Raw genomic sequence first — 20,010 nt, forward strand, 5'->3', positions numbered from 1 at the left:
GTGGAAACCATCCCTAATAAGCTTACAGCGGCATCACTTGGTACATCTGCTGCTATCTGGAAATGGCTGAGAATGGCACCTGGGGAGGAGGAGGAGGAGGAGGAGGAGGAGGAGAGCCCTTACCAGTTGCACTTGCTCTGAGATGAAAAGGATGGTCTTCCTCGGCTCTGTGACAAACACTCCCTCGTGAAGTTTGCTTACCAGCTTCTGAGTAAAATAGCAAACATTTACTAGAAAATAAGGCCTTGCAGATTCCAAAACATTCCTGGTATCACCGTTTCCTGCAAGGGGGAAGAGAAGGTTGCACTTCTAAAATGCAATCAAATGCTAGATTATATTTACTAATAAATATACTGCTAAATCTAATAAATAAAGTATAGGTAAACATTAACCCTTATACTTGGCAATCAAGCAGTTTAAACTGTTAGAAAAATGTACACCTTCACTGAAGAAACTTTCATTTCTACAAATAATGTTTTGATTAAGAGGTTATTGTGTTATTTATGAATAAGCAAGGCATCAACAGCTTCCTACTGTCTAAGCTCCACTGTACTTGGTCAAAGACCCAAATGGTCAGAAACACACAACCCACAAGGTCCAAAGGGGTTGGGGAGTGGGGGAGACCCTTGGGCCTCTGTCCCACCCTGCCACCTGCTCAGCGCAGGGTTCCTGACTGGAGCAGGCAGGGGGACGTTGCAGACAGACTAGCCTCTACTGCAGCCCATCTGGTGGGGAGGAGCCCAGCCCCCCCCCCGCCCCCCGCCATAGGGCCCTAGGAGGACTTGCTGAATTAGTTCAAGGTTAATTAGATACAGTGTTCTTTACAAGACTTCCAGCAAAGTGACTTGTATTGCTGTTACCGGCTCCCCAGATATTCAGGTTAGAACATACGGCTAAATTGCAACTTCCAACACTTCGCATGACTGTTTGAAAAAATCTCCTGGGACCTGCAGTTCAGCAATTCCTGCAGGGACCTCACGGTACGTTCTGTGCATTTCAGGCAGGTTCAGGTGGAAAGATGGCTGAACTGCAGGTGATACTCACCTGTTAAACTGGAGGTTTCCTTGTAATTTTGACCAAGGTTGTAGACAATCTCTATAATGGAAAGCAATAGCTCTGTCTGGAAGCACATCTTTTGCTCAATAGCTGCATTCTCTGGAGAGGCCTGTATTGCGATAATATATAAACGATGGATAGTCTTCAGGGAACACTATTGGTTAGTGTTATTAGCAACCTCAACCCCCAAACCCCCATGTTCTTAGGAAGGTTACATTAGAGTGAAAACATTTTCAGATAATGTTTTAAAAGAATGAGACAATAAGAATAAGACAGCAGTTTCCAGAACCAGGCCTTTCCCTCAATAAAAGGTTGGTGGTAATACTCTAATACTCTATTGTCAACCCTGCCGAGGCTGCAGTATGGCACAGAGAGTCATACTTGTAAATCATAAGTTCCCTAAGGAAATTAATCTTGCAAAATCTTCCAAAAACTCTGGAGTGCATGGGGGTGTACAGCAAAAAGTGGGCAAAAGCATCCGCTTCCCCTCTGTTTCATCAAACTTTTCTACTTACAGGGTTCTCCTAAGTAACAATGCAAACAACGAGGGACAGGATGTGTGTCAGTGGCAAGTAAGGGATAATCCCGGAGCTGCCAGTCCTGGAGCTCCCTCCCGCCATCTCACCCCACAACGGAAGGGATAGACAAATGCACCAGACCTCAAGCATGAACTCCAGCGGGTGCCAACTTTTATCCCTCCAGTCCAGCAGCATTATTCCCCTCAGGAGAAGGTGAATCAAGTCCCAAACTTCTTTCCTGACTGGAGGCTGAAATCACAAGAATCACAAAGGGCAGTGCGGTTATTTCCCCGGGAGGAGGCGACGGCCGTGCTGTGGGGACAAGGCCACCCGCTCCCTCCGCCATCTTGGAAAAACAGGAAAGCATCAGCAATCCCAGCGGGACACCGGCAGGTTGTGTTGTATTTCCACAGTTATGTTTTATCCCCCATCAGGAAAACAATAGATCAACAACTGAAATATCAACTGTATAAACATAAAACCACAAATAAGACAGATTGCTAAAATGTAATAAAGCAGCAGTCGTGATGTTAGATGAAATTGCACAGAGAAAATGAGCAAGGGCAGAAATAAAGGATGCTACAAATTAAAAGCCCTTTGAAACCATTTCTGGTGGGAAAGAGACAAAGATGGGTTTTGTCAGAAAGAGTATCCCAGAGCCCCACTCGGTAAGCGAGCTCATCCTTTGCGGGAAAATCCAGAGGCCTCTTCCCCAGCTGGCACTTTGGACTCGCTCAGAACCGTTTCTCCAGGCTCCAAGAGCACATTAGGGCCCCCCGGGCTCCTCACTTGGCTAATGTTCCCATCATCGGGTGGCTGAGTGGAGAGCAATCGCCAGAGCAACGGGGAGTCCTTCCTGAGCAGTGGCCTTTTTGTCCTCCCCACTTCCTCCCATCATTTGAAAAATAAAATAATTATCATTATAATAATAATCTGGTCTCCTGATTTCTGAGACGGCTTTACACTTTTCAGGTTGCAGCTACAGATTATTTAACTCCAAGAATCTGCTTCTCCCTTTTAGAAATTCTGAGCACAAGTTGCTTGTGGTGTGGCTTCCTGGCATTTCCCACCCTGGGGTTTAAATGAAGAGCACCTTGTAGGATGAGAGAAGCAACTTTCTTCCCTGAACCAGGAAGAGAAACAGGACAACTTCTTCAGTTTACGGAATACAAATTAAAGAACCCTTTTCCAACAGTGACCACAGCATGATTGACTTTTGTTTCAACATACATCCACACACAAAAATCAAGACAACAAAGTGATCCCCAGTTATAACTTCAAAAAGGCAACTATGATCTTATAGACAACGATCTCTCATCCCTTGTTTGGCAATTTCTATTCACTGGATGCAATACTGTTGAAGACCATTACAACATATTTTTACTTGAAGTCAAAAGAGTCATCAAACTATATGTACCAATAACAACTCCAAAAACCAGAAAAAACAGATTACCCATAACAATAAGGAAGCTTCAATCCAAAAAGAGATCACTTCGGCGGAAAAACAAATCTGGTCACGTTGCCAACTTCAAAAGCGGATTCAAAAATTTACGCCACCAGATAAAGACTGAATGCACCAATTATCACATTAAACAATAGGAAAACCTTCTACGCACAATTCCACCCGTGCTTTCTACAAGTTTGTAAACAACAAACTAAAAGACTCAACGTCCACCCCAACCCTGAAAGGACCTAATGGTAAAGACTGCAATGATGACACCATTAAAGCCAACCTCTTTAACACATTCTTTGGCTCAGTATTTGTAAACAGCAATGGATCATGCCCAGTATTTCCTAGTCAATCCACAGACAACTACAATGATCTAATACATATCGATTTTACAGAAGACAATGTTGAAAAAGCACTACACAATCTAAAACCATCTCTATCTATTAGACCAGACGGAATATGTGCCTACTTCTTAAAAAAGCTATCCACTGCCATAGCCGAACCTCTAAGCATAATCTTTGAAAAATCTTTCAGGACCAGCTCCTTGCCAAAACTATGGTCACAAGCCACGATCATCCCTATCTTCAAAAAAGGAGACCCCAGCCTAGTTGAAAATTACAGATCAATCTCTTTATGCTGCATCACCTGTAAAGTCATAGAATCAATTATTAATTAATCCATTATCCTCCACTTAGAGACAAACAACCTACTCTCTAATAAACAATTTGGTTTCAGAAAAAAACTATCCTGTAATCTGCAACTCTTACACTGCAAAAACATATGGACTACACAACTCGATCAGGGCAAAGCAATAGACGCAATCTACATAGACTTCTGTAAAGCCTTTGATTCAGTGCTACATGACAAACTACTCCTAAAACTAAAATCTTATGGTATTTCTGGACACCTGCATAACTGGATAGAAGCATTTCTGTCAAACAGACAACAAATGGTCAAAATTGGGAACCTCCTATCAAATTCTTTACCTGTCAACAGTGGTGTCCCCCAAGGCAGTGTTCTAGAACCAACTCTCTTCATACTCTACATAAATGAACTCTCTGATCATATCAAGAGCAACTGTGTTCTCTTCGCTGATGATGTAAAGCTATTCAACACCACAGACAATACTGCTACCCTCCAAAAAGACCTTGACTATGTTTGATCAGAATGGTCAAACAAATGGTAACTTCAAATCTCAACAAATAAATGCCCTGTCTTACATATTGGCAAAAAAAATCAGAAAATAAAATACAGGCTGAATTGTCAAGACCTTGTTGATGATCCAAACTCTGTCAAGGACCTTGGAGTACTCATCTCTAATGATCTAAGTGCTAGAGCCCACTGTAACTACATAGCCAAAAAGGCATTAAGAGTTGTTAACCTAATCTTATGTAGCTTTTTCTCTGGTAATGTTACACTACTAACTAGAGCATACAAAACATTTGCTAGACCAATACTCAAATACAGCTCATCAGTCTGGAACCCACATTATGTATCTGATAGTAACCCAGTTGAGAAAGTCCAGAAATATTTCACAAGAAGAGTTCTTCACTCCTCTACTTGTTGTAGAATACCTTATACCACCAGACTTGAAATTCTAGACCTAGAAAACCTAGAACAATGCTGCCTTCAGTCCAGTCTAAGTATAGTATATAAAATCATACATTGCAATGTCCTACCTGTCAATGAATACTTCAGTTTCAACCATAACAATACAAGAGCAAACAATAGATACAAACTCATGGACAACCTTCCTAAGAGGTCTGTAGGGAGCGTGCATAAGCACACCAACGTGCCTACTGTCCCTGCCCTATTGTTTCTTATATTTTTTTTTATATCAATCCATTTATTCATGACTATGTTTTTACTTATACTTATTATCTTGAAAGCAATTGACAAACCAAAATAAATAAATAAATAAATAAATAAATAAATAAATACTTGTAGCTGGTTAAAAATCAGCATTTCCCCATATATTAGAAACAGCCTTATAATGTCTAGACCATTTATATGCTGCCTAAAAAGTACATCCTAGGCTTAGATGCAAAATTAGACCAAGCACAGTTGAAAGTATGAATCATTTATTGATTCATTTTATGGTCTGTCTTTTCCTTCAAACTGTTTCTCAAGGCAGTTAGCATTTCTTTCATTTGCCTTCTGACTGACTGAAGACTTCAGTTCACTTGGGATTAGGCATCAATTTGTTTTCTATCATCTAATCATCTGGTACGATTTGAATATCGTCCTTGAATGTCAAATTTCAGATTCAGCCATAAGAGGAATCATATCGTCTGGATCTTAGATTTATCCAATTAAAAAAAATCAAGTATTCCAATTCCTCAAGATCTTGTCTGCCTCTGTACCAACTCCTGGTCTGTTCCATCACCCCAATTATCTTTACTTCTATGGGGCTGGCTGCTTGCTGAACCAGCCTATTGAACGGAGCGGAGCGGAATCCGTTCCAACTGGACAGAACAGCAGCCCTTCCTACCTGGGGTGGCCCAGAGGGGAAGGCAGCCAAGGCCAGGGCTCGGAGGAAGGTGGGGCTGGACCAGAGTGGGTCCTGAGGGTATCTGTGATACAGCTGACGGACAAAGTGCAGGACATCCATTAGGAAGCTGGTTTGCCAGGAATCCTCTCCCTCAGCTGGAATCTAAAGGAGAACGTAAAACTTAGTCATGAAGTTTTATCAAACAGCCATTCAATTATTTAGGTTTTACTTTGACTGAGAGAACAGAAAATAAATGAGTGGAAAGTAGAAATAATAGCAGAGAAAGAAAAGCTTGGACCCTTTTGAAGAACTTGAGAACGGCTTCCTGCCACGGAGTTGAAAACTGGACTTGGCTCTTCTTTCTTCTTCCCCTTTCAGGGGAATCTGTCTTTCTTTTCTCATTCCTCATTTCCATCCTGTTTTGGGGGGGTGTTTCCTCCTCCCTGTGCGTACTTTGCTCCCTCCCTCCCCACCCTGTTTAGTTTTATTTTAACTGAATTTTTACACTTGCGGCCTTTATTGTTTCAATGTTTTATACTGCATTTATTCAATGTCTAGGATCACGTTTGGCAAGAAGGGCAGCAAATAAGTTTGGTTGAATAAAATAAACAAACTACCGCATGCAACCGAAACCCAGTTGACAAACAGGGATTGGCATCCTAAACAAACGTGCCTCCCTCCAAATGCCTTCTGCAGGGCAGAAGCTCCAGTCTGAGAGTGACCCTGCAGACCAGGTTTCCCGCCTATTACTCGCATGTCCTTGAACCCTTTTCCTTTTCTTTTGTTCTAAATTTTGTACTAAATTCTCAAAATGGCCTGAGCTCAGATGTGTGTCCATGGGGCTGCTTCACCCTCCCAAGCGGCTGTGGGGCTCCATCCTGCAAGAGGCCCAGGACAGTAACTCACCTGCCTGGTGAGGGACGAGACCATCTCCAGCAACAGGACGGCGGCCTCTGCACACAAGCCAGCTTGGACTGCTGCCTCCGTGGGGTGATGGCACAGCAGCCACTGCAGCGTTGCACCCAGGCCGGCCTGCAAAAGGAGCGTCTCTCTCGTGAGACCGCAGAAAGTGTCCCAAAGGACGAACCACAGCCCACTGCTCAGCAACGGTGCGGGGTGGCTCCTCCTGAAGCAGTTAGGCTGCTGCCTTCCCTGGAGGGGACGGGGGGAGCGGATGGGGGGGAGCCTAGGATTCTAAGGAAAAAAGATACTTCCAAAACCGCCATCGGACTCCAACGGGATTTCTGCTTCTGAATTCTATCCAAAACATGGGCAAAGGAGGGAACCTGAATCAAGATACTGTGATGCAGAGTCTTATGACACCAAAATAGGTAAATCAGGAGCAGAACTCGCACCGTCTTATCACAATGCACATTTGAGAAAGACTCCTTTGACGCGGATAGCCAGAATGAAGAAAACATTTGCTCAATTTGTTGTTCCTTAAGTTTCTTTGTGTTAATAAAAAGTATTCATTGGTACATTTTTGAAAAAGAAAATCAAAGAAAGAAAAATGTGACAGAAGGACTATTTATATCAGCATTTTTTCTGTTATGCTTACTTTGTAGATGCACATCATCATCTCAAAAAATTAAACAAGATATACCTGAAGGTGTACCAACACACAAAGATTTTGTGCGGTTGAATCACTAACTATCTGGGAGAGGTGGATTGCGTGGCATAGAATCCTAGAGAGTGACTGAAACTTCCATTTGTGAACCTTCAGGACAGGCCCATCCAGCCATTTCTGTGAACGTTTCCTTTGGAAGGTTTACTCAAAGTCTCTGTCCTTTCGCTTTACTCAATGAACTATTTCAGCTTCTACAAACTTTTTTCCCACCCGTGACCGTGTCAGCGCAGTGGCTTACTTGAGTTTCATCAGGAGGGTCGGACACTGGTGTGTCCAGAAGGAGTCCTGAGAGAAGGAGGTAAATCTCAGGGATGTGGGCTGAGCTGCTCAGGAACATCTGTAGCTCCGTTAATCCAGAGAGCTGATATGGGTGGCACTCAAACAACTGCGGAGAACTCTTCAAATTGTCTAAAACAAAGAATGAGAAGATTTTTTTCAGACTCTCTCTGAACTGACTTACAGGATAAAAGAAGAACAAGTCCCCAGGAAGGGACTACGCTGATCTTATTTACCCGAGGAAATGCTACACAGCACAGCCTTCGGGGGTGGCTGGTCCCAGCAGAGAAGCTCCTACAGGGTGGCAGCAGGGACCCCGCTAGGCCCTCCGGAGTCTCCTTAGCTGGGATTCTCACGGGCTGCTCTGAGGGACAGAAGCTCACCCGCCACGGGGGGGTGGGGGTTGGCGGAGTTTGCCACTTTCTCTGGCTGAATGAAGGGGGGGTGACCTACCAGTTGGATATGCTCCCCAAGACCCCACTGCACGCTCTTCCCTTTCGATGTTGGCTCTGCTGATTTAAACTTTCCTACTTTCATTGCCGTCTCCATTAATACCCAAAATAAAACAATGTCTCAACATGGATTGCTTGATGGTTTATCAACCCAATAACCAGAATTGAATTGTATTGGCCAGCAAATAAGACACCAAAACCAGGGCTCTCTCCTTTTGACTGAGCCGCTAAAGAGCTCAAACCTGAAGCCTGAAAGATCAGGCCCAGAGCGGAGGAGGCAAGAGCTGGGATGCTGGCCTTTGCTCAGATTGGATCAGGGTTGTTTTTAACAAAAGGCAAACACACCTTAAAATAATTAATAAATTCTACGGGGGGGGAGAGATGATAGATTTATTGAAATAATTAGCCACGATCCACAGCCAGTCTCAGCATCTCATTGCAAGCCAACCAGACGCACGGAGGGCCTACCAGTCAAAATATTCAGCCCCTCTAAGCTGTTTCTCAGCCAGCGGCCCGCCATCATCCCCTCTCCGAACTCATGCAGGTGAGCAGGCTTGTGCAGGAAATGGAAGAGCAGTTTGGCTGCCAGGACAATTGTGGTTTCATGGACGTGACTTTGCATAAACATCAGGAACCAGTCAGGGCCCAAGGCCTGGAACATTTCTTCTTGGATCCTGTGAGGGAAACACCGGATTGAAAGACACAACACTTTTAGGTTGTTTGTTGTAACTGTATACTACATGGTGGACTTACTAGGACAGCAGAACGGGGAAAAATATTGGTAGCTCCTGAGCTCCTGTTGTGCTTTTAAAACCCCTCAGTTATCCCAAACGTGACAGAGACCCAGTTACAGTCTAATCTTAATCTTGTTCACATAGAAACAAATTCCTCTCATTAAGTAAAAGCAACACAAGGTGGAAATGGATCTTGAGGTTTGCGCACCTCTGAAGCAAAGGAGGGCTCCCCCGCTCAAGGGGTCAAGGCTGGAGAGGGGCTTGGCTCCCCTTCCCCGGAAGAAGTGCCTTCCCTGCAGCTTCAGGGATCCTGGTGGGAGACGGGATCCAGGGCCCTGCAGGCTCTTTATGGGTTGCGGGGTGGGGTGGGGTTAAAAAGTCTATATACTGCCAATTCTGACACCTCTGGGCAATTCATAAGAATCCTGCTTGGATCTGCCATAAGATCCAAACACTATTTATCTCATCTCATCTCATCTTATCTCATCTTTATTACAGACTGTAGAGCAGAAAACATTCGGGATAGAAAACAGAGCCAAAAGCTTGGTTGTTCTCCCATTCCCCCCTTAACTTTCCCTATTTCAATATCTGTGTCACTTTCTGATGATTACACCGTTTATTATTTTAAATAAAGTGATTTGTGGCTTTGATTACTGGACAGGTTAGATAATAGAAAAAAAGTGTTAGAATAAGAAGTAAATTTATCACTGTACTTTTAACTGCTGTAAAGAAGATTGTATACACACAGACCCACAGACACACGTTCTTACTTACTCAGAGGACAAATGAAGTTTCTCCGGTTGTATTACATCTAGCAGCATGCTCAACAACTGGTTTCGAAGCCAGACCATTTTCCCAGGGGCCTGAGTTAAGTCTAAAAATCAGACAATCCAAAGAATGTATGTGAAATTCTGCATTTGAATATGCTGGACTTCTAATGAATGCATGATACAAAACAAAGTGAGATTCAGCAGATAATTCCCCTGAACTGGTAGTAAGAAACTCTTCAAATATGAGATTTATCCCTTGTTTTACTTTGCCTTGTCCAGCTAATACGTGCTCTGTTAGGAGGAATGGACACTGCGTGACCAGGCTTTATTCTTAAGTTTATGGTCCGCCTTCCAAGGAAATGTCCTTTTTAGCCAAAGACTTTTCTTTGCAGGAGGCAGCCTGTTTGGGCCCCACTGTTAGATACGCCCTAAGGTACTTGGCCCCCGGGGGTTTCCTATCAGGTGAAGCATCCCCGCCATCTCTCTTTGGGCAGAGAGGCAGGAATATTGGGGCTGCCCCCCTCCCCACCCCATGGCAGCCATTCTTGAGGGCAAAGCAAGCGGCAGAAAGCACCTTGTGGCACCATAACTTTCTGTCTTCTTTCCATTCCTGCAAAATGGAGTTCAAGGTTTTTTTTTATACATAGACGCTTTGAGCTCCTAGCTATGAGCAGAGCAGTGAGTAATAAAAAAGACACAAGCAGCTTTTGGAAGTTTTTCCATATATTTCAATTTTGGTTCCAAGGAGATTTTTTTTTTAAACTCCAAGCAAGTTTAGACAGAGAGGCATTTTTATGCTCTCCTCTTCCTCCTCCTCCTCTTCCTCTTCCTCCTCCTTCTTCTTCTTCTTCTTCTTCCAGTTTCCCTTTAGATGGGGAGGTAGTGGAGCCTGCAGATGGGGGCTCCAAAAGAGATGGTGAGGGAAGCATTACCTGACCTACCAGGTCTGGGCAATGTTCGCTTCCCTGCCTGGCTGAGCAACTGCTCCAGCTCCTGCTGTTTTCAGGCTTGGTGCTCCCTTAAGAGCTGAAAGGGGGATATGTGCTGCTCCAGCCTCCTTCTCCTTCTCTCCACCACTCCTCCAGCCTTCCTTCCACCTGAGGCGAACTTAGGTCTGGTACTTATTAGGCAGGAACACAGGCCCCCTCCAAGCCTTGCTGTCACAACCATAGAGTGGCATCTGCTCCCATTTCTTATGAGAGACAAGCACCAGCAAGTCCTTCATTCTCTGCTGCAGGGGTGATGCCTTCATGCTCCATTCTCTCAGCCCAACTTATATCTTTTCAGGAGTCACAGGACTAGAGTTTGGTTTTGAGAGGCAGAATATCAGCAATAAGTAGCTACAGATGCCAAGAAGGACACGGCTGAGACATGAGGGCTACAGGACTCTTATATCGCATGCTATTTCTTGACGTGTAACCTGAGCAGACCTGCTTCAAAACGAGGCATGATGCAGTGAGGCGTGTTCTGTGACGTCACATTGTCCTTCCATTGTGATGTCCCACGCAAATATTTCAGGGTTTGAGTCTGCATTGCAATGCATGTTTTATCACTTGTCCACCTCCAGATGTCAAAGATGCAAGCCATTGTGTGCCTTATTTTTATATTACAGGTAAATAAAAATATTCTAAAATATTTTTAGCAACATACAATTCTGCTTCATACCTTGTCCAAATGGCTCTGAAATATTATTGGAGAAGATCTCATTTTCATTAATAGATGCAGGACATAAAGTGTAAACCAAGAATAAGCCAATCCTGAACAAGGAAAAGTAAATTGTTTAGATCAAATTGCAAACATGAAGACCTTCAAATCACTTTTAGAGGGAACCCCTAATATTTTACAGGTGGCTCACAGGAGAAATAAATATTTCCCTACTTCCTCACCAAGAAGGAAGGTGAGGCTACTCGCGAATCTAAAATAGTAAGTTTGTCATAAAGAGAAGCTAAGCCTCCTCTGAGGTTGCAAAGGAGGGCTTCTCCTCCTCACCAGCTTCAGCTCATAGAAGTGCGCAGGCAGGAATTAATGTCCCCATTTTTTAAAGTTGCTAACACTTCGGTAGAAAGAAGAAGGGAAACCCAAGGGAACCCAGGGGGGAGCCGAGGCATTGCTGTACAGGGGCAGCCCCCACCCAGTTCCTCTGGGGTTGACCTAGCATGGATGAACTGCCCCTCTGCTCTTCCCCCCCCCCCACCGCCACTGATGGAGCTGGTGAAGTGGGGGCGGGTGGGGGGCAGTCCTTCGTTTTGTGGCTGGAAAAAAGCAAACTCTGCACTGAGGAAAAAATCTTTGGGCTTAAGCTTCAGGGACACAGGGGCTCCATTTGCTGGTGGGCTGCAGGAGCCGAGTGGAAATACCAGCACAAATCTTTGAGGCTGAAGTGTCCCTGGAGTGAATGGCGGAGGAGGAGAGAGATCCGACGGACGCGAGAGGCCGGGATCCCAGGATCCCCAAGGAGGAGGAGAAGCTTGGGCACCATCCGGACCTGCTGGATGAGGGCCACGGCCGAACTCTTTCCGCTGTGAAAGACAAAGAGATGGGGTTTTTTTTAAAAAAAAAGAAGAGAGAGAGAGAGGTTTTTCTTTTCCTGAGGTTAACATAGCCACAACATTATTTGTATTTCTACTTTTGAACTTTGGCTTCTGACGTTGTCTTGGCAGCTCTCAAGGTACCAGCCATCCGATCAGATTCTCATCCAGGTCACCTTCTGCTCCGCATCGACTCTGCTCTTCTCTTGAATGCTGCCCAGCAAAGAGCCTTCAAATCAAACCCATTATTGGTTCCTGGAGCTGCACAGCACAGGAAGTAAGTGCTGCCTTGACAAAAATCACTCTGCTATCCGAATCCTGGAGAGCTTCTCAATAGAAAAGAAATGGCATTCACAAATCTTCAGGGTTTGACATTTACAAAGCAGGAACGCCGTTCTGGAATCTCCGGACCCTGCATCGTGCTTCCATAAGCACGTGCAGAAGGACAGGGATAAATGCGAAAAGGTGCAGTGAAGTCTGGGGTGGTGTTTTTTGTTTTTTTTTGTAAAAGGGAAAGGCATTATTCCTCTGGAGTTTTAGATGCCATAATGAAGAGTTTTGTCCCTGGCATGGCTGCCATGGGAGCCCAGGAGGGCAGGGGCCATTGCTGGCCCCCTCAGCTGAAGAGGCGTCTCTGTACCTGGAGGACTGGAGGACTTCCGTGAGGTGTTTGAAGAGAGGCGGGTCCAGGTTCTCCAAGGCGGGGCTCCACAGCTGAAAGCCAGAGGGAAGCAAAGCAACAAAGAGAGGCCGTTGGGTCTGCATGCTCGAGTGGTGTGTGTGTCGGGGGGGGGAGTCCCCTAGGAAAGGGGAGCAAGCGGGCATCTCTTTCTGCCTTCCAGTCCTCCAGGGGGTTGCAGCTCAGTTATGGTCCAGGATTCTTGTTAGAAAACTGGCAGGGAACTGTGGGGATATCCAGGACTCCTGGCAATATTTTGGGTCAGGGGCTTCTTTTTATAGAGAGGATCATTCCATCAGAGTCGCCTCAATGACATGGGTGAGGCAGATGTCTAATAAACAATATATAATATGATATATGATATAATATGACCAGTGATGGGATTCATTTTTTTTTGCTACCTGTTCTGTGGGCGTGGTTGGTGGGCGTGGCAGGGGAAGGTTATTGCAAAATCTCCACTCCCTCCCCCCCCCAGCCTGCTTTCCAGCTCTGTTCTCCTGTGCAGGGCAACCAAAGAAGAACCAGTCAATCAGCTGGGACTCAATGGGAGGCCGAGAATAGATGAGGTTGGCTGGGCCAGTCAGAGATGGGGTTGGACGGTTTTCCAAACAACTCAAAATTTCCGCTACTGGCTCTCCAGAACCGGTCAGAACCGGCTGAATGCGCCCTGAATTTCTGTCTCGGGTTCTGCTGTCTCATATATACTGAATAGGCTTCCCAGGAAGGAGACATCTCTGTATGCCCGAAGTTTTTTTCCTCCCCAATATGTACTTTGAGACGCTGATTGTCATGGCATAGAGTAATTTTAATTAATGATGCCTCAAAAGTGAGCAGGTTCACAGTATTATTATTTTTTTTACTGCCAAAAAAGGTTGGGGAATTTTCTCTACATTTATTGAGAGTCTATCATCAAATTCTGGAAGTAAAATTTTAGAAAGATTGTGTTCTCCAGGGGCTAAAACAATGCATCAGCCACAGGTTACTCATACCTTGCTGCCAATAAATAAACAAGTAAATAAATGAATAACGGCATCATTACCTCAAAATTGCAGACAATATGTTGGAAGATCTTCAAGTTCTTGATTGTTGACTGTTCTAAGCCAGCTTCTGTGGTGCCACCAATGGAAAGAACGAGATGTAGAATTCTGCTGTTTAATAGGTGGGCCTTTGTTTTCAACAGATATGCCAGAATCTGTAAGAGAATATTACCCAAAATCACAACAAAGAGAGGCTTATTCCACAGTGTTTTATTTCCATCACTGGGTAAGCCATCAATAGCCGACTATTCAAATCCATGTTATTGCAGAATATGGACATTTAATTAATTGTATGGAAAACCCGCAGCATTATGAAGATTCAAGGTAGTCACAATACATGGAAAGTAATGATACTTGTCAACTTTGACCTCATTCAGAATTCTCTAAGCATTCCCATTTTTCAAAGATCAAAGGACAACAACTCTGCTTGTCCCCTTTAGCTCCACACTTTCTTTTGAAGCAGAGCTTCAGCCACCAAACAAGGACTTGGGGAAATCCATCCTGTTAGGAATGTAAGTCACCTAACATTTGGGTTGGAAAATATATAAACCAGGATAGACATTTTAATACTGTCTCTTTAAGGGAATACTAAAATTGTAATTGGGCGTGGTTCCTCAAACAGCCTTAAGATGGAGCCAGAAACCTGGGTTGTTTAGTCCTGTTCTGTTGTTGCTGAGAGTGTTGCCATTCCTACGTTTTCCTGTTGACTGTTGCTGATCATCGTTAGTCTTGGATTTGATGTAAGTCTGTTACTGAACTGTTTATGATACTGGACTTTGTTATTTGGATTATTCCTGGACTGAAAACTGACTGCTTTAACCATGAATGACTTGGACTGTTTTGTTGAACTTTGCTTAACCATTTTTACTGGAAGTAAAAGCCTACATTTTACTATACAGTGTGGCTGTGTGCTGTGTGTGTGTTATTCTTCACTACTCTCACTACGTCTCCCTGTGTGCGCTCATTGTCCTAATGGGGAATTACCTCAACACATCACTTCTGGGAAATGAGACTAACTGGCCTTTTGACTTCCCTCCCGGTCTGACTGGCTCGTCCACTGGAGGAATTAAAAGAAAATGACTCGGGCTTTCTAGTTACAATAAAAACAAACAAAGGGAATTCTTACCATCAAGAGTGCTATTGGAAGGGGAAGGTTTCTATTATTAGGAGGACTCCAAATTCCAAGTTCCAAAACTTTTGGGAGGGACTGGGGAAAATGCCTTATCTCCTCCTCCAACAATAGAACAAAATGATCGTGAAAATTCATATTAATTTTGAATATGAAAATATTGAAAGAATGTTACAATCCACATTTTTGCAATGGATTTCCATGTAAGCCACAAATTGGATTGCCCTACCTACTTGCTGCCCAAGTACTGCAGTTCTGAATCAATGCGCAAGCACTGCCAGCCTAAGAATCAGAATTTTAAGCTCCGATTCTAAGAGCTGCAGAGACAAAGCTGCCTCACCTGATACCCTTCGTCCCCCATCAGGCGGTCACTCACTGCGCTGCAGCTCAGGACAGTCTGCAAGGCCTTGACGGCCGCATAAACTGCGTGGTCATCCTGAGCCCTGGCCAGCAGAGCCAGCAGAAGGGAAGGGCCGCCCAGGTAGCTCAGGCTGACCACTGCCGGACAAGACTGGAAGACCCGGGCACCTGGACACAGAGAGAGAAAAGGCGGGCAGGAATTGAACTATCACTGAAAACCTGCCCAGGATAAGATGAGCAGCCAAAAACTTTCCAGTAATGTGTAGAAACAACAAAAAATAAGAAGACTAATAATTTAGGAAATCAAATATTTTCTCATGCTACATGCAGATTTACAGAAGTCTAGTAAACCTTTTACACCAGTAATGCAAATCAGGCCTCAAATGCTGATTACTAGAAAGATCAGTTGTTAAAGGCACATGTTTTTGCCCTGCATTTAACAAGAAACCCACACTTGTGCTTTTTAGGACAATTATTTCTACTTCATGGGCTTTGTACCCCTTGTGTAAAATCCTAACATGAATCTGACTACTTAATCACCAGCAAAAAGCTAGTCTGATTAAAATGCCTGTCCCAAAGACAACAATCCACTCACAGCTCTTTCCAGAGCAGAGGCGACCCTTCCATGTAAGCAGACCAAAAAAACCCACCCCAACCTAGCAGATCACAGAATTGTCCAGGTCGGTTGCATTGCGGGAATTACAAATATTGTAATAAGGCCTTTTCAAATAAGGCCTTTTCAAATATTGCTCTCACCACACAGCAGCGTTTTCTTCTTTCTTTCTGAATGCCTCCCTCAGGATCAGGACAATCTTAAATTTCCTGACCAGCCCAGCAATCTAGAGGTTCCTGACCACAGAACTGGCCTCCTTTCCTGATGGCAAAGTCTTCTCCTTCTTCTCTGTCCTTTTGGGGGCAGGCAGTGGAACGAGGGCTAGGGTTAGGCGTGGGGCCAAATTCATGTTAAGAAGCTGCAATTTCTGTATAGGACGCAGCTTTGCATTTCTTTTATATTTCTGTCCTTTCATTTTACAGATTTTACTTATCAATTCACTCATCACATTTCTACCCCGCCTGTCTCACCCAAGTGCCTCTGGGTGGCTCCCACTTCATAAACGTGGGCTCATCAGGATGCATTTCGGCTTACCTTGCTGGCCCACCACAACAGCACCGATCGTTCTTAAGCACCCTGGGAGCTTTGCAGCAGTATTTTGAGCCATGAAAACAGGCATTGTAGCATCACGAGAGGACAGCTTCAGCTGGAAAGAGAAAGAAAGAAAGAAAGAAAGAAAGAAAGAAAGAAAGAAAGAAAGAAAGAAAGAAAGAAAGAAAGAAAGAAAGAAAGAAAGAAAGAAAGAAAGAAAGAAAGAAAGAAAGAAAGAAAGAAAGAAAGAAAGAAAAAGGCATGGTGTATTAGAAGACCAAAAAATATGGAAAACATGTTTCGGTTTGTTTCTTAAACATTTCAGAAATTATGCTGTGTGATTTATATGTTTACAATCTATTCAGTTTGATTTTAGAAGAAATAGTTTAGATGTTCACCAAGAGTTTCAGATCAAATCCTGAGCTACATGGAAAGTGATTTTTGGCATAATTGGCATGCAAAGAAACCAGGGTGAAGTTACAGTTTCTGTGGTACCCAATTCTCTTATTTCCCAGATAATGCCAAGAGATTCTGGAGTCTGTGCGAGGCCTACAGCTTTCCCGCAGAGCTGCTGCCCACCCAAAGTGTCCAGCTTTGAGCTCACAGGAGGTGGGGAGGCCGCTCGGTCTCAGCTGCGTTCTCCAAGTGCCCTGAGCCTTTGGGACGAATGCGCCACTCTAAGGCTGGGTGGGTGGCACACAGCTGGCTTTTGTAATGTTAATGGTCACATCTCAGCGGTTGCCACACCAGCGAAGAAGTGTAGATTTCTCACACAAAATGCCAATTTTATGACACTGAGAACCAGTATATCCAACTGGGGGGCTGCAATGGGATAGCCTGGAAAGGCCTCCGTGAGCCTCCATTCCTCAGGTCAAGGATTAGATTAATCAGCTGTACTAATAAAGCACCTATTTAATCTAAATATGTCATCTCTAGGGAAACGCTCTTTCCCAAATGTTTTTTAACAAGAAAACCTCCCACTCTTCTTATCTACTGTATCTTATGACCTGGCTGACTTTGTGTGAATTACAATCAAAATAAGTTGAGGCCAAACTGAACCCGAAAGTTGAAAAACAGGGTAAGAGAAGCGAATGGCAAATAACTTCTGTACTGTTGGGAGGAAAATAATAGCAGCCCCTCCTTGCTTAGAGTCTCAGCACTGGGGTGGCCTAGACATATGTGCAATAATAAATTGCCAGCCTTTACTTTTCCCCTCCCTGTCACCTTCCTCCTGGAGTAGAAAGCCAAGACTGCAAAACTGCTAGAAAAGGGGTGGCTTACATTTTATGATACTTTGTAGTGAGAACATGGGGACAAGTTTAATTCCACATTCCTGGAGTCCCTCAACATCAGGCTCTTTTTAAGGCTGCTGCTGCTTGGACAAAGCGTGTCTCTCATACTCAGTGAAGGCAGCCTGGCCAAACCTCCATGCCTAACTAGCCTCTGAGGAACGGGACCCCTCTTGTTTTGCTGTGCACCAAACGATGCAAAGGTCACACCTCTTTAGCCACCAGGCGCCCATCCACTTCACCATAGCTGTCTTTTATGTCTTTGACTGTTGTATAGGAGGAGCATCTGGTGTTGATCCCGAAGGAAATCTTCTCTGGTGCCACCAAAGGAGCCATCGGCCTCTGGCTGCAGGAGCCTTGAAGGAAGAAAGGGACAAGGCAAGGGATCAAAGGAAGCCAGAAGTTCTCTGCTAATCAGTCTCCAGTTCCAAAAATCAACAAACTCCTTGATCTGCTTGACCTCCCCCCACGCTTAAACAAGGCAGGCGATGCTCCGAGCCAAAATTACGTTTCCTCAAAGCAGGCGCCCGCATTTATTTGGACTGATTTCAACCATCACATATTAATGGTTGCAAGTTCTTTGGGGGGGGTGGAGAGAAATTGTAGTTGGCGGGTCAATGGCTGGCATATTGCCCAGACTTAATTAAACCTAATTTTTTTCTTCCACAATAGTCTATTTTTATTTCATTGAACATTTCCATCTCGCAGCCTTGTTTTCTGGATGCTTAGAGAATTCTATGGTCCTAAAGTCTGCATTGTTGCTTGGGAGAGTTACCTGTTCCTCTGTACATTGTGTCAAAATAATTCCACAGCTGGATCTGCTTTCTCTGCCTTCCCATGACTGAATCCAACGCAGGTTGAAAGACAAATAGACTACAGGAACAGTCGCACAACCAGATCGAGGGAGGTCTCAATCCCACAAGAGAGTTTCTGCGAAGTCCCTGCAGTTATAAGAAGTCCTACCTCTAAGCTCCACAGCCTGGAAATTGCTGTAGTATCTCGGACCAAGTTTTTCCATAAGCTGCAGAGTTTTCACGGAGAGAACTTCTTCAAATAAGAACATGGGGCCTTGGCGCCAAGACAAGGAAGACCTCTTTTTCCACATCAGCGGTGTAGCCACAAAGCCAAAGACATCAATAAAAGAAGTGGGGTCCATAGAAGTGAAGCTCCCTGGCAGCGACCGGATGTACTGCATCTGTAGTAGAAGACAAAGGAGTGGCTGAAATCCTTGTGGTGCTTTCTCTGTGGAAGGCAGGACAAGAAGCAACGGATGGAAACGAATCAAGGAGAGATCCAACCTACACTAGGATTGAAGAGAAACTTCCGGACAGTGAGACCTATCAACCAGTGGAACAGCTTGCCACAAGAAAGTTGTGGGTGCTCCACCACTTTTCAAGAAGAGACTGAACAGCCATTTGTCTGAAATGGTATAGGGTTCTCCTGCTTGAGCGGGGGGTTGGACTAGAAGACCTCAAGCTATTTTCTAAAGCACCCGAAGGCCAGACAAGGAACAATGGATAGAAACTGAACAAGGAGAGATTCAACCTGGAAATAAGGAGGAATTCTCTGACAGGGAGAACAATCAACCCATGGAACAGAAGTTGCCCTCGGAAGTTGTGGGAGCTTCATCACTGGAGGCTTTTAGGAAGAGATTGGACTCCCATCTGTCAGAAATGGTGTAGGGTCTCCCGCTTGTACAGGGGGTTGGACTAGATGACCTACAAGGTCCCTTCCAACTCTGATTATCTGTATATCTGTGTATCTCCATTTTGCTTCAACTCATGTTTTTGAGCGTTCCAGGGGACAGACACCACTATGCTAAACCTCCAAGGTCCCTTCCAGCTCTATTTTGATTGAACTAGCTGGAATATTGCAGCCTATCATACATTTTTGAATTGCCCGCTCCTCCATACAAGACAATCTGAAAAGGAATACCGTGGCATGAAAAGGGACCCAATTAGCAAACCCTTCTTTTTTTTCAATCCTGATCTTTGTCATGAAGCAGAGCTTAAGACACCTTGAATCTCCCAATACCTACGCAAGGGTCCTCTTTGTATACTTCAGTTCAGCATTCAATACCATCATTCCAGACATTCTTCTAACTAAACTAAATCAGCTAGTAGTAGATAAACACACTTGTAAGTGGTTCTTAAGCTTCCTAACAGACAGGAAGCAGCAGGTGAAGCTAGGCAGAATCACATCTGATACCTGTATAATTAGCACAGGGCCCCGACAAGGCTGTGTGCTTTCTCCACTTCTCTTCTCCCTATATACCAATGACTGCATCTCAAACGATCCATCTGTTAAAATACTGAAGTTTGCAGATGACACAACAATGATTGGTCTCATTCAAGACAACGATGAATCTGCGTACAGATGGGAGGTTAAAAAACTTGCCTCGTGGGTGTAATCAGAACAATCTGGAACTGTACCCACTCAAAACCATAGAAATGGTGGTAAGACTTTAGGA

The 20,010-nt window shown here is 44.3% G+C and overlaps 1 protein-coding gene and 1 long non-coding RNA gene across 3 annotated transcripts in view; one reads left to right on the forward strand and one right to left on the reverse strand.

Annotated features, from left to right (window-relative positions):
- The window catches only part of WDFY4 (WDFY family member 4), a 95,832-nt gene that overhangs the window by 43,109 nt on the left and 32,713 nt on the right, over nt 1–20,010 (reverse strand). Inside the window, exons 20-35 of the mRNA XM_087938117.1 lie at nt 18,504–18,735; nt 17,751–17,896; nt 16,255–16,366; nt 15,088–15,275; nt 13,621–13,773; nt 12,543–12,616; nt 11,732–11,893; nt 11,040–11,131; nt 9,379–9,478; nt 8,339–8,544; nt 7,381–7,550; nt 6,422–6,547; nt 5,516–5,677; nt 1,716–1,823; nt 1,045–1,165; nt 124–281 (exon numbers count right to left, since the gene is read on the reverse strand). Coding sequence (XP_087794243.1) covers nt 124–281; nt 1,045–1,165; nt 1,716–1,823; nt 5,516–5,677; nt 6,422–6,547; nt 7,381–7,550; nt 8,339–8,544; nt 9,379–9,478; nt 11,040–11,131; nt 11,732–11,893; nt 12,543–12,616; nt 13,621–13,773; nt 15,088–15,275; nt 16,255–16,366; nt 17,751–17,896; nt 18,504–18,735 — 2,310 coding nt within the window. The remainder of the gene's footprint in view (nt 1–123; nt 282–1,044; nt 1,166–1,715; nt 1,824–5,515; nt 5,678–6,421; nt 6,548–7,380; nt 7,551–8,338; nt 8,545–9,378; nt 9,479–11,039; nt 11,132–11,731; nt 11,894–12,542; nt 12,617–13,620; nt 13,774–15,087; nt 15,276–16,254; nt 16,367–17,750; nt 17,897–18,503; nt 18,736–20,010) is intronic.
- Nucleotides 12,076–17,954, forward strand: LOC148125202 (uncharacterized). 2 transcript variants are annotated; one of them, XR_015744481.1, is made up of 3 exons: nt 12,076–12,179; nt 16,143–16,554; nt 17,818–17,954. It is a non-coding gene; the product is annotated as an uncharacterized LOC148125202 (long non-coding RNA). The 2 variants fall into 2 exon arrangements; XR_015744482.1 differs by lacking the exon at nt 12,076–12,179 and adding an exon at nt 14,269–14,358.

The sequence above is a fragment of the Pseudonaja textilis genome, chromosome 8, assembly GCF_049901715.1.
Source record: "Pseudonaja textilis isolate UNSWEBS1 chromosome 8, rPseTex1.2, whole genome shotgun sequence".
Lineage (NCBI taxonomy): Eukaryota > Metazoa > Chordata > Lepidosauria > Squamata > Elapidae > Pseudonaja > Pseudonaja textilis.